The sequence below is a fragment of the Jaculus jaculus genome, chromosome 9 (genome assembly GCF_020740685.1).
Source record: "Jaculus jaculus isolate mJacJac1 chromosome 9, mJacJac1.mat.Y.cur, whole genome shotgun sequence".
Lineage (NCBI taxonomy): Eukaryota > Metazoa > Chordata > Mammalia > Rodentia > Dipodidae > Jaculus > Jaculus jaculus.
The window spans coordinates 33,194,273-33,205,403 of record NC_059110.1 but is presented as its reverse complement, the minus strand read 5'-3'; the positions used below and the strand labels follow the sequence as shown (position 1 = coordinate 33,205,403).

The 11,131-nt window shown below is 38.9% G+C and overlaps 1 protein-coding gene across 1 annotated transcript in view; it reads right to left on the bottom strand.

Moving 5' to 3' along the window:
- Positions 1-985: 985 nt before the first annotated feature.
- The window catches only part of Stx7 (syntaxin 7), a 50,323-nt gene continuing 40,177 nt past the window's right edge, over positions 986-11,131 (bottom strand). The window contains exons 5-10 of the mRNA XM_045159162.1: positions 10,542-10,679; positions 9,739-9,791; positions 8,567-8,663; positions 6,976-7,048; positions 5,737-5,819; positions 986-4,123 (exon numbers count right to left, since the gene is read on the bottom strand). Of these exons, the coding sequence (XP_045015097.1) occupies positions 4,025-4,123; positions 5,737-5,819; positions 6,976-7,048; positions 8,567-8,663; positions 9,739-9,791; positions 10,542-10,679 (543 nt within the window). The 3' untranslated portion in view covers positions 986-4,024. The remainder of the gene's footprint in view (positions 4,124-5,736; positions 5,820-6,975; positions 7,049-8,566; positions 8,664-9,738; positions 9,792-10,541; positions 10,680-11,131) is intronic.

The following is an 11,131-nucleotide window of genomic DNA, read 5'->3' as shown; positions in this document are numbered from 1 at the left end:
CTCAGCACATCCTGTGCAGTCCAGGGACAGTAAGTGACATTTTCCAGATTTTGTTTTCCAGCATTAAGTGACAGCTGGTCAGAGTGGTGTCCCCGGAGCTCTTACAGACAGCTGAAGACACCTCGTTCACATACGGGTGTGGCAGTCGAGACAGACAGAGCTTAGAGACGCTCTGGAGGTTCATGGTGGTTCTTAGGGCTCACTCACTAAAAGGCTACGTACTCCTTTCCCCCCTCCCTTCTGATAGAAGCTTCCAAAGGGCCCCCATTAAGAGTCCTTATGCTCCAGACTGAGAGTGTCACCAGAGAGCTTTCCTAGCAAGCACACAGGAAGCCCTGTGTTCCGTCCTGAGCACCACACAAACACCCCAGGCTGAAGGTGCTTGACCACGAACCCTAGTACTCAGAAGTGCACAGGGATGGGGGAGGCTCTGAAGTTCAAGGTCATGCTTCGCTGCACAGCTTGAGCTACGTGAGACACTGTCTCAAAAGAGAGAGGGGAATATTAAAGTTAAAATCAGAGGAGTCAAGTACATTCGGAGTGAAGTACTCACAGCATAAAATAGCTTTATGCTTATAATGCAACGGGTGGTTGCATTCCTGACTGAAAAGTTAAAATAGTTAAAAATGAACTTGAAGGAGAAAAAAAAAAAAGTTTTGCACATGTCTTAAGTTAGGAAATGAGCTGCTGCTCCATGGCGTGACTGGCAGAGCCAGGCAGCTGAAAGGTGATCACTGTGTGTTTATATCTCCACAATCTCACTCCTATCTCCTGTGTCACCATGAGGATACAAATGGGAAATGGTTTCATCTTCACTGCTGAGTAGCTAAGGACATGGTGTGATGAATTTTGTCAAAAAAGTAAAAAGGTGCATTGCTGTATCTTCCAGCTCCTACTGAGGCAGACGTGGGTAAGTGTACGTTCTTGCTCACAGGTTACACCACTTAACACTTACCTCTTACAGAAGACTAACGAGACCTGGAACTGACAGGGTAGTGGTTTTATTTTTACTTTTTGTTGTTTTAATGAATTGAATTGTAAAACATACAGCAGTTTTTTTCAGAAAAGAAAGATGACTGATGTTCTTTATATACACGACTGAGGAATTCTCATATTTAAATAAACTGCAACACCATTCAGCAACAAACATCCCCAATCAACATGCTTTGTGCTGTCCCAAAGCTCGACTGCCAACGAATGATCGTTCTTGTGAACTGATCTTCCCTACCAAGGTGGGCGAGGACTCATTTTTTCTGCAGGTTTTCAACATTCATTTCTCAACATGAAACAGAAATCGTACATGTTTCTTGCTCACACTACAGACTTATTTCAGGGGTTAAAAGGCCTCACAGTCATTGTTAGTTTCTTTATAGATGTGTTTTAAAAGCTGGTATTCAAAGCACAGCCTTTCCTATGTGAAACCGGGCCATGTTTCGTATAAGCCGTGAAGACAACGAGCAGCCCAGTTGCAAACTCTTCGAGGTGTGGTGTCACTGGTCCCTGCCGCAGGTGCCACAGCGCTGTGCGCTCAGGGCCCTCTCCTGACACTGCTGCTTTGCACTGGCCTCTACCTGTGCCTGTATCCACAGTTTCTAAAAAGAGATGACCCCAGCCCAATTTTTAAAATGCTGCACTATATTACAAGGAAACTAATTCTTTTACTATCACTCATCTTCATATTTACTGACTGATGCAATGGCCAAATACTAAATGCCACACTGCCAATTCAGTTGAGCAAGCTGATTAATCTCAGTCTTGTGGGCAGGCCTGTGGGGGAGTCTTTTTATCAGGCTAACTGAGGTAGGAGGACACACCTTAACTACGAGGCCATTTCATGGGCTAGGGTCCTCGACTACACACACACACACACACACAAAAGAGAGAGAGAGAAAGAGGGAGAGGGAGGGAGGGAGAGAGAGACTAAAATTGACCTAGAGTATTTTTTTTTCACTTTTTTTTTGACTTAAGTTTTTTCTCCAAGATTATGTTTTATGTTCTAAAACTCTATGAAAAATTTTCCTTTAAAATTAATGCTTTTTAGCTGGGCATGATGGGACGTGCCTTTAATCCCAGCACTTGGGGGGCATATGTATAAGGACTGTTATGAGTTTGAGGCCAATCTGAGACTACGCAGTGAATTCCAGATCAGCCTGGACTAGAATGAGGTCCTACCTAGAAAAACCAAAGAAAAAAATAATTTTTAAAAGAATGTAAGCCACTAAAACTTCATCTTAAATCACAGATTGATGAGCACCATCTGAGTACATTTTAAATAAAGTTATTAGAGCCATGCACCAATTTTTCACAATGCTTTTTGGTTGTTGCTGGGAACATACCATGAAATAAGTGTAAGTAAATGCACTTGGCCTATATGAGAATAAAGGATAAACATTTGATCAAGTATAGGTCTGTGGGAAGGCCGTTCTGTGGATGCCCCCGGGGTTTTGATTGAGTCATGTGCTGCCAGTGTGCTGTATGGCACTCCACATGCTGATGGGCACCTGCACAAGACCACGTTCCAACAGGCCTGGTGGGCTTACAATGACCTTAAGTGGTAGTCTTTGCATGAACTCTTTTTGTATAGCTCACCCTGACCATGAAAAATGTCTGATTCTGGCAATAGAAACTCTCAAAATTCCAGTCATTTCCAAAAAAGTTCTCTTTCCCTTTTGTGGAAAACAAAATTTTGCTGATACCTGCCACATTAGCGAATAGAAACACTCAAATCCCTCAAAATACACTTTTGAGTAAATTCATGATCCAAAAAGATGTCTAGCTGTACAGGTGAGGAGGTCTGAGGTAAGTGTTGGCCCCACAGAAGATGTCCTCAGAAAGCAGACCTATCCAAGCTCCTTACAAGTCATCTTTATTTTGGTATCAAGGATACAACTAACTTAGTTAATATTTCACTTGTTCCCCTTGAAATCTCAGAGCACCACATTAACACTGCCTTCACTACCAAACTGATGAAGAAGAACATTATAAAATACAAACTATAAACAAAGTAGTCTCTCTTTACAGATTCAGATTAGTATACAGAAATAACATTGATATAAGAAGGCAAGTGAGTCCATTGGTAAATATCCAATTCATTATGTAACCAAGGATGTACTCAACATAAGCAATACTTTTAAGTATTAGTTGCTCAAAAACATAACTACCATAAAGTTACTTCTTAAAACCAAGTTAGATCTAAAGAAACATGGTTAATCATTCTTTTACAGGACATAACAGCATGTAAATAATGGCTCATAAAATCAGACCAAACTGTTAAGAATGTTATGTGGAATAAGAAGTTGGAGTTGTTATATTCCAAATATAATAGACATGGATTTTCCATATTCTTTCTCCAAATTACAATGCACATTTATAGTAACTTCACTTTCCCTAGTACACATCAGACTTAAATAGAACAAAACAATCTATTCTTAGTACCTTTCTAGGTAATCCATAGCAAATGCTTATTTACACATCAAGTGCATGATACATGTTAGGAAATCATTCACTGATTTTATTCAAAGAAAGTAAATCTTTAAAAAGTGCAATTAATAAAAATTACATAATCTTAATCTGAACCAGAAGAAAAAAAAGAGATAGACGTATTAATTTTTGCTATTAAGAATATTTGACAGCCAAATTGAAATGAAATTATACAATATTTAATAAAATAACACAAATCTGGATTTATTTTATACAGTAACAAAGATGTACACAGAACAAACACATACTTTCAAATCCAGTAATTCAAAAAACTAAATCAAGCAATGTAAATAAATTATAAATGAAAGGCATATACAATGTGAACAAAATCCAACAGTTATTGAAATGAAAAGTTTGTAAGTTATGCCAGCAACTGAAACCTTCAGTATTAGAAAATAACCAGATTTAATCCAAAGGAAATTAACCCAGTAAAATAACAAAGTATGGGAATCATCTTTTATACAACAAGTCACAACAAGAATAAAAACATGATTATAGGGATCTTCCTTCATAATTTAGACAATGCAATGCAATGTACCACTCCTTAACCTTGGCCTTTCAATACCCATATGATGAGAGAGATGATCACAATCCCAATGACCAGGATGAAAATAATGATGCACAGGGTTTTTCTATTCTTGCGCTGCAGATGCAAAAACAAGACAAATTTATACATTTAGCATATTAAATAGAGCAACTGAAAATAACTAGGTTCATTTCAAAAGTAAAATCAGCAATGGCTTATCACTCTCACATTTTGGCTGGGTATTCTCTCAAAAAGCTCCACAATGCATGTGGCAATATTCTTTCAAAGAATATCCATCTTGAATTAATGCTATAATTAGGGAACAACTGTAAATGTTATTGATAGTTTTCTTGGGGTATGGTTGGGCTTAAGAAAGAAGACACAAGGCATACGTAACTCAGTGTTGAGTATTTGCTCAGTACGCATGAAGTCCTGGGTTCAATCCCCAGCACTACACACACACACACACACACACACACACAGACAGAGAGAGAGAGAGAGAGAGAGGGAGAGAGAGAGAGAGAGAGAGAGAGAGAGAGATATCAAGAAATAAGTTACTGACTTAGGTTAACAGTCGGAGGTTACTACGAATGCAAACAAAGAACAGCTTTCCGGAACTTTGGTATTACTTACATGTCATTGAACAAAGTGTTACACATCAGTGAACATACAGAGATTTATCCAGTGTGGAAAAAAAATGGCAGTGGCATAAAAAGCAACTTCTTAGATTATAAGGGAAAGTAAAAAGCAATGGACAATATCTATGAAAGGTAAAAATATTATAGAAAGCTGTAAAGTCCAAGAAAATAATAATTATGAACAACAAGAAAACAAGAAGTTTGCAGAGGGAAATCAAATGGTGATATGATACTCAGAACCTTCTGGAGCCTGGTCTTATTCTCACTGAACAAAGATCTACATGTGGTATGAAGTGTTGCTGGTCCGCAGCCCTGACAGTGGTACAGTACATGACACATAATTAATATTGGACACATACACATGGACTCCCTATATGAACATGATCCCTTTAAGAAGTGAACATCCCTGCAGAAGGAACTGCTAAGTGTTGACATACTATGTAAAGATTAATGGCGCTACCAACTAAGAGAATTCCTACTGGACCTGAAGAAACTTTTCTAGGACAAGGACTTTTGCCTTTCTAATCCAGAGTGCCCATGATATCAAGAAAAGGTAAGAGAGAACAGGAAATCAAAAAAAAAAAAAAAAAAAACCACTATCAAAGAGGCCTCTCTAATTTATAAGATCACAATGACATCATAGACAAGCATGGGGAAAAAACACCTGGCACTGTCTCCTGCTATCTCATTGCCCTGGACATTAAACATTCTATCTTTGCAGATCAACCTAGAATACACACACTAAAACCAATTTTAAGCTGGAATATTTCTGACCATTCCCCATGGACTTTTAAAGTCAGCATATATAGGGCTGGAGAGGTGGCTCAGTGGTGTAAGTTCTTGCTTACAAAGCTTGCTGGCCTAGGTTTGATTCCCTAGTACTGGTGTAAAGCCAAGTGCATAAAGTGGTGCATCCATCTGGAGTTTTCTTGCAGTTGCAAGAAGTCCTGGTACACCTATACTCACTCATTCTCTCTCAAATAAGCACAAATATAAAAAAAAATAAAGTTAGCATATACACTCACTTCAAATTGGTTATATGCAAAAGTTAAATAAAAACTGTTATAGAAAACATAACACAGTTAACGTTACCTGGTAATCTGCTGCTCTTGACAGCTGCTGATTTGCCTGTTGAACATGCACCTCTGCGTTTTCTACATTGGCTTCTATGCTGTCTTTAAAATAAAGCACACACTCACACATGGAACTGTTAACATAAGCTGATGCTCCAGGAATAAGCCACTAAGTTTCATTCAACAAGCACGTAAGCTATGGACCCTTATCATCTTCCCTACCCCCTGCTATTTTCACTGAATAAAAACATGGTCAGGCTTCTCCCTCCAGACCTTGAACTTGCCACTCCCTCTGCTTGGAATACCTTCCCAGATGTGCTCCTTGCTGCTGCCCAGTCCTCACTGAAATGACTGTAAAGTGCAGCATTCTCCACCCCAGAAGTCCTGTCTTACTATGTCACTGTTTACTTGCATTTCTACTGCTAAATTGTTCCTTTCTCTTCCAGTTTTAAGACCCATGAGGGCTGGCCTTGAACTAGTACTTCAAGGTTAGATGAATCCCCAGTGCCTAGATCTGAGCCCTGGCAGGGTCTGTACTCACTAACTATGTGCTGGGTAAGTGAACACATTGGTTTTGTAAGTTTGTCCTGTGATGCACTGGCACTAGTGGAGCAAAGAATAAACAAAAAGCAGTTATAATGAACTAAAGATATGAATATTTCAAGTGAACCAAATTCAGAATATATATTAAATGTATTTTTAGACATGCTCAGATATTCATGCCTATCAGATTTCAAAAGAGTAAAAATAACAAAGATCCTGATCAATGTTGGGATTATACCTTAACTAAAGAATTTTTACTTCTACCTAACCTTATAGAAATTTTTAATAACTCTTTGAAAAAAAATCTTCGAAAGAATTCTTAGCATCTAGTCTGCATAAAACAACACATGATTAAAAGATGAATTTTCCTAACAGTCTTCAGTGTGAGGAGAATTAAACTGGGATTAAAACTGGGACTAGAGGCTGGCATGATGTCCCATGGGGCCTCTTCCAGTCACAGGAGCAAGAGGCCCAGAATACACCTGGGCCTTCTGAAATAAACAATCTGGTCATTCCAATGAGAAGAACCAAAACCCAGGTCTGTTTTGGGTAAAGCCAATGGTGACACTTTGTTGTAGAGACGAGACCTTTCATGACAGGGAGTCCGAGGAGGGGGTAGGATGCAGTTTCTCTCCCTTGGACCACTATCTCATGACTCAGGTAAACTGTGGGTAATCGGCTCCTGCACCACGAAATCTACATCAGCAGGACTTACCAATCATGTCCCCTTGTTCATGAATCATCATTCCCAAGTCTTTAAATATTTCATTAATGTCCAGAATATCAGCCTGAGACAAAAAGGTACACATTATTATGTATAAATAGAAATTCAGTCCCCACAACACAAGAAAGAGAAAAACCAAAAGGACAAAAAGAAACTAATTTCTTCCCACTCACACAACTCACACAGAGGCAAAAACATATTTAAATTAATATACAGATCTTAGAAACTTACACTGCCAACAATCCTAACTAAAGGCCTTTTGAACAGCCCCTTCTTGTCTAAAACGAGTTTGTGGCATTCAGCAAGTGACATGGGATGGAAAGGAAGGAACTGTAAGCAGGCCAGGCACGATGGTAACTTTGGCTTAAACCATCAAGCACTCTCTTCTTAGGACATATTTCTGTAAAACTTGACCCGCCAATTTGAGAATTTAAGTGAACAAAACATTGGGTATAGAATTAAAGCCCTACATTAATAAATTTGAATATCCAATAGATTATAGTGAAGTTATAAATTTCACTACTGGTAAAAATATATATAATGGATAAAGAAATTAAAATTTTCCTTTTCTTCAATATATAAGTACTTTCCCAATCAAAGATTTAAATATTTTACTCAGGTGATGTGGTGATTTGAATTAGATGTCCTCCATAAACTCATGTTTTGAATGCTCGGTCTCCAGTTGATGGCACTTTGGAAGGTAGAGTTTTGCTGGAAGAGGAGTGTTGTTGAGGACAGGTTTAAGGGTGTTGTAGCCAGCTCCCCCTTGCGAAAGTTCGTATCACTTTTCTGCTATTGTTTTCCACCAGCTGTGGCAGAAGTGATACCCCCCCTTGGCTCATGCCATGTTTTCCCCTGATATCATCAAGACTGTAAGCCAAAATAAACACCTTTCCTCTCCTCTGTTGCTTTGGTTGGATGTTTTATACCAACAATATGATGGTAACTCCAACAGGTGAGTAGGGAAGTTTATGTGTTCATCACCAGCCTTAGTTTCCCCCGTTGTGATAAGGACAAAATGAACTAGTTCACAGAGCCCTTGTGAAGAGGAAATGAGATAGTTAAGGTAATTTATCACTCAGTGCTTGGTACATGAAACCTTCAACAGACTAGCCACTATAGGCTACTGTTAACCCACTGTCTGGAAACTGAGGTAGGCTTCACAAGCACTATGATTTAACAAATCCTTAGGTTTTCCTGAGACAATAAACACAGTAAAAATAAGTAAAATACTTTTCAAGCCATTGTAAAAAGTCTTATTGGTGCTGGGATGATGTATACATGCACTGTGGAATGCCATGCAGATCCCCTGTACAGGCATTCATCTTTAGAATGGCATCTTCTCAATACGATGGTGGTCTGTGGGTGACTTAACAAGATCAACAGCAGGGTGGGGGGAAGTACACTCCTGTGTGCTCTCTCACCCTAGCACCAAAAGCATTACTGAATGATTCCATTTTGTATGCCATCAATGATGCCACACTGAAACACTGGCTGTGTTTTCTCTCCCAGCATTGTCAAGGTGCTATGAGCATGGGCTACGGAACAGAGCAGAAGCCTGGCACTGCAAAATGGCTCTTACCTCAAGTTGCCTGATGGAAGACTCTCTCTCATGAATAAGGCGAAGGTCATCCTCTGTAATTTCCTCATCCTGTACCTGTACCTGGGGTTGTGTCTGGCTAATAAAAATCAATACGGAAAAGCGACTTATTTCTTATTTAAGGCATACTCACAAAATAAGATAGCTTGTTTTTTAAAGTCAGAGAATTGGTGATATAAAAATGATAAACTGGGCTGGAGGGATGGCTTGGCAGTTAAGCACTTGCCTGTGAAACCTAAGGACTCCAGTTGGAGGCTCGATTCTCCAGGACCCATGTCAGCCAGATGCACAAAGGGGTGCATGCGTCTGGAGTTCCGGAGGCCCTGGCACGCATCCTCTCTCTCTCTCTCTCTCTCTCTCTCTCTCTCTCTATATATATATATATATATATATATATATATATATATATATATATATATATATATATATCAGCCTCTATCTCTCTCTCCGTCTGTTGCTTTCAAAATAAATAAATAAATAAGAAAAAAAAAGTGATAAACTGAGCCAGTCATGGTGGTACATGTATATAACCCTAGCACTAAGGAGCTGAGACAGAACAATCTGTCTAGGCCAGCTTGAGCAGAATAGTGAGATCCTGTCTCAAAAAGTCTAAATAAATAAATAAATAAATAAATGGTGCTAAGAATCTATTTCTAAAATGATATTCAATTTCCATTCTCAAGTTTTATCCTATGTGGACTTAAGACTTACATAATCATTGAAAGCTAAATTTGGCACTTGGATCTCTCTTCTTAGCTGACTTCAAACTGAGAGAATAATTTATGCTAAAAAATTAAGTCAGCAAATATTTATATATAAAATTAATTTCATATTTTATAATAAATATCTTAAAGGATTTCACACTTATTATTTTAAATTTATAAAAAAATTCTACTATATTACTTCAAGGACTATACTGTGTGAAGTTTTAAAAATTATCATTTGATAGGTTGGTATTGTTTATATGTAAGTACAATGATTGAGATGGGGTTGTAATATGATGGAGAATGGAATTTCAAAGGGGAAAGTGCAGGTGGGGGGGGGAGGGAGGGTATTACCATGGGATATTTTTTATGATCACAGAAAATGTTAATAAAAATTGTGAAAAGAAAAAAATTATCATTTGATCTAAAAAAATGTTTTCTGTTTCTTACCTTTCCCAGGATACAAGATTCCTTTCTTTTGAACTGTCTTCAGGAAAACCACCCTGAGTATATTCAGTCAGAGAATGGAATAGGCAAGAAAGCAAAAATAAGAAAAAGTAAACACATATTTTTCCTTAAGGTAGCCTAACTTTATTTATGTGTGTGACATGTGTAGATGCATGTGGAGAGTGAGGGACAAGTTCCTGTTCCAACTGTCCAGGCCAACTGCTTCAAGTATTAACAAAGTATGTCTTAAGCTAAAAGAAAGAAATTCATTAACTCTTCTTAGGGAATTAATAATAAATATCATTTGGCTAAAATTTAATGTCATTACAAAACCTCTACAGTAAAAGATAAGAACCCTGTGACCATTTCTGAGGGAATTTAAAACTAGATGAACTCAAAATTCCACCTGGGATCATTCTTCATCTACGCTTTCTGGGTTCAAACCCATTCTCAACAGGAGTCTGACACATGTGCCATGCTCAACACCATCATCCCCTATAGCCCAGGAGGAAGGTGCTCTCTGTACCAGCATGTGCACATGCTCACATCCTCGGCACCAAGTCCCTATGACATTGGCTGCCCTTGACCTCTACTCTCATTTGACAAAACAGGTTTTTATATTTAAGTAGAATATGTTTCCAGTTGCTCTGCAGCAAGGACAATGGATGACTCCAATGATATATGACACCATGCTTCTTAAGAGTCGGACAGAAAACCCTGAAGATATGCTCATTTGGATTCCCAGGACAGTCACAGATCTCCACAGTTTAAAACTCAAGGGAATGCACACTTCACGCAATACGTACAGATACTCTGGAGCTGGCTCTTACTCGAGCAACGAACTCCTTCTCTCTCTCAGCCGCTTGCCTCTGGACCTTCTGGAAGTTTGTCAGGGACGTTGTAAACTCGGCCACTAAGCGGTCCTTCTGGATCTTTCTTTGCCGCTACAGGAAAGAGAGTGGAAATCCTGCTGAGTGGAGCTGCTCACTCCAGCAGGCTTTGCGCTAGTGGCTTTACCACTGTTTGGCTCTTAATCCTAACAGTTTTACTCACTCCCCAGTTACAGGCTTACAGGGACTTACTGGCTCGCTCTCAATCACATCTTGACACTTTGTTAAAACATAGCACATTGACCATGAGGTGAAAGACCCAATGTGCTGGATTTCTCATAGCTAATAAAAAGTGGGTCGTGATTCTGAGGCTAAAAATAATAATTTTTTTTTTAGGCAAATAAAACCTGATACTCTTGCATCTGTACTAACTGGCAGTAAGGAACAAGGAGGCAGATGTGTGCCCACAGCGCATGCTGAGTGAGCGCACATGCTGTGAGAAGGCAGCTTTGGAAAGCGGGAATCGTGCTCTTTGCACTTAATTATGAGTCAGCGCAACTGTATGG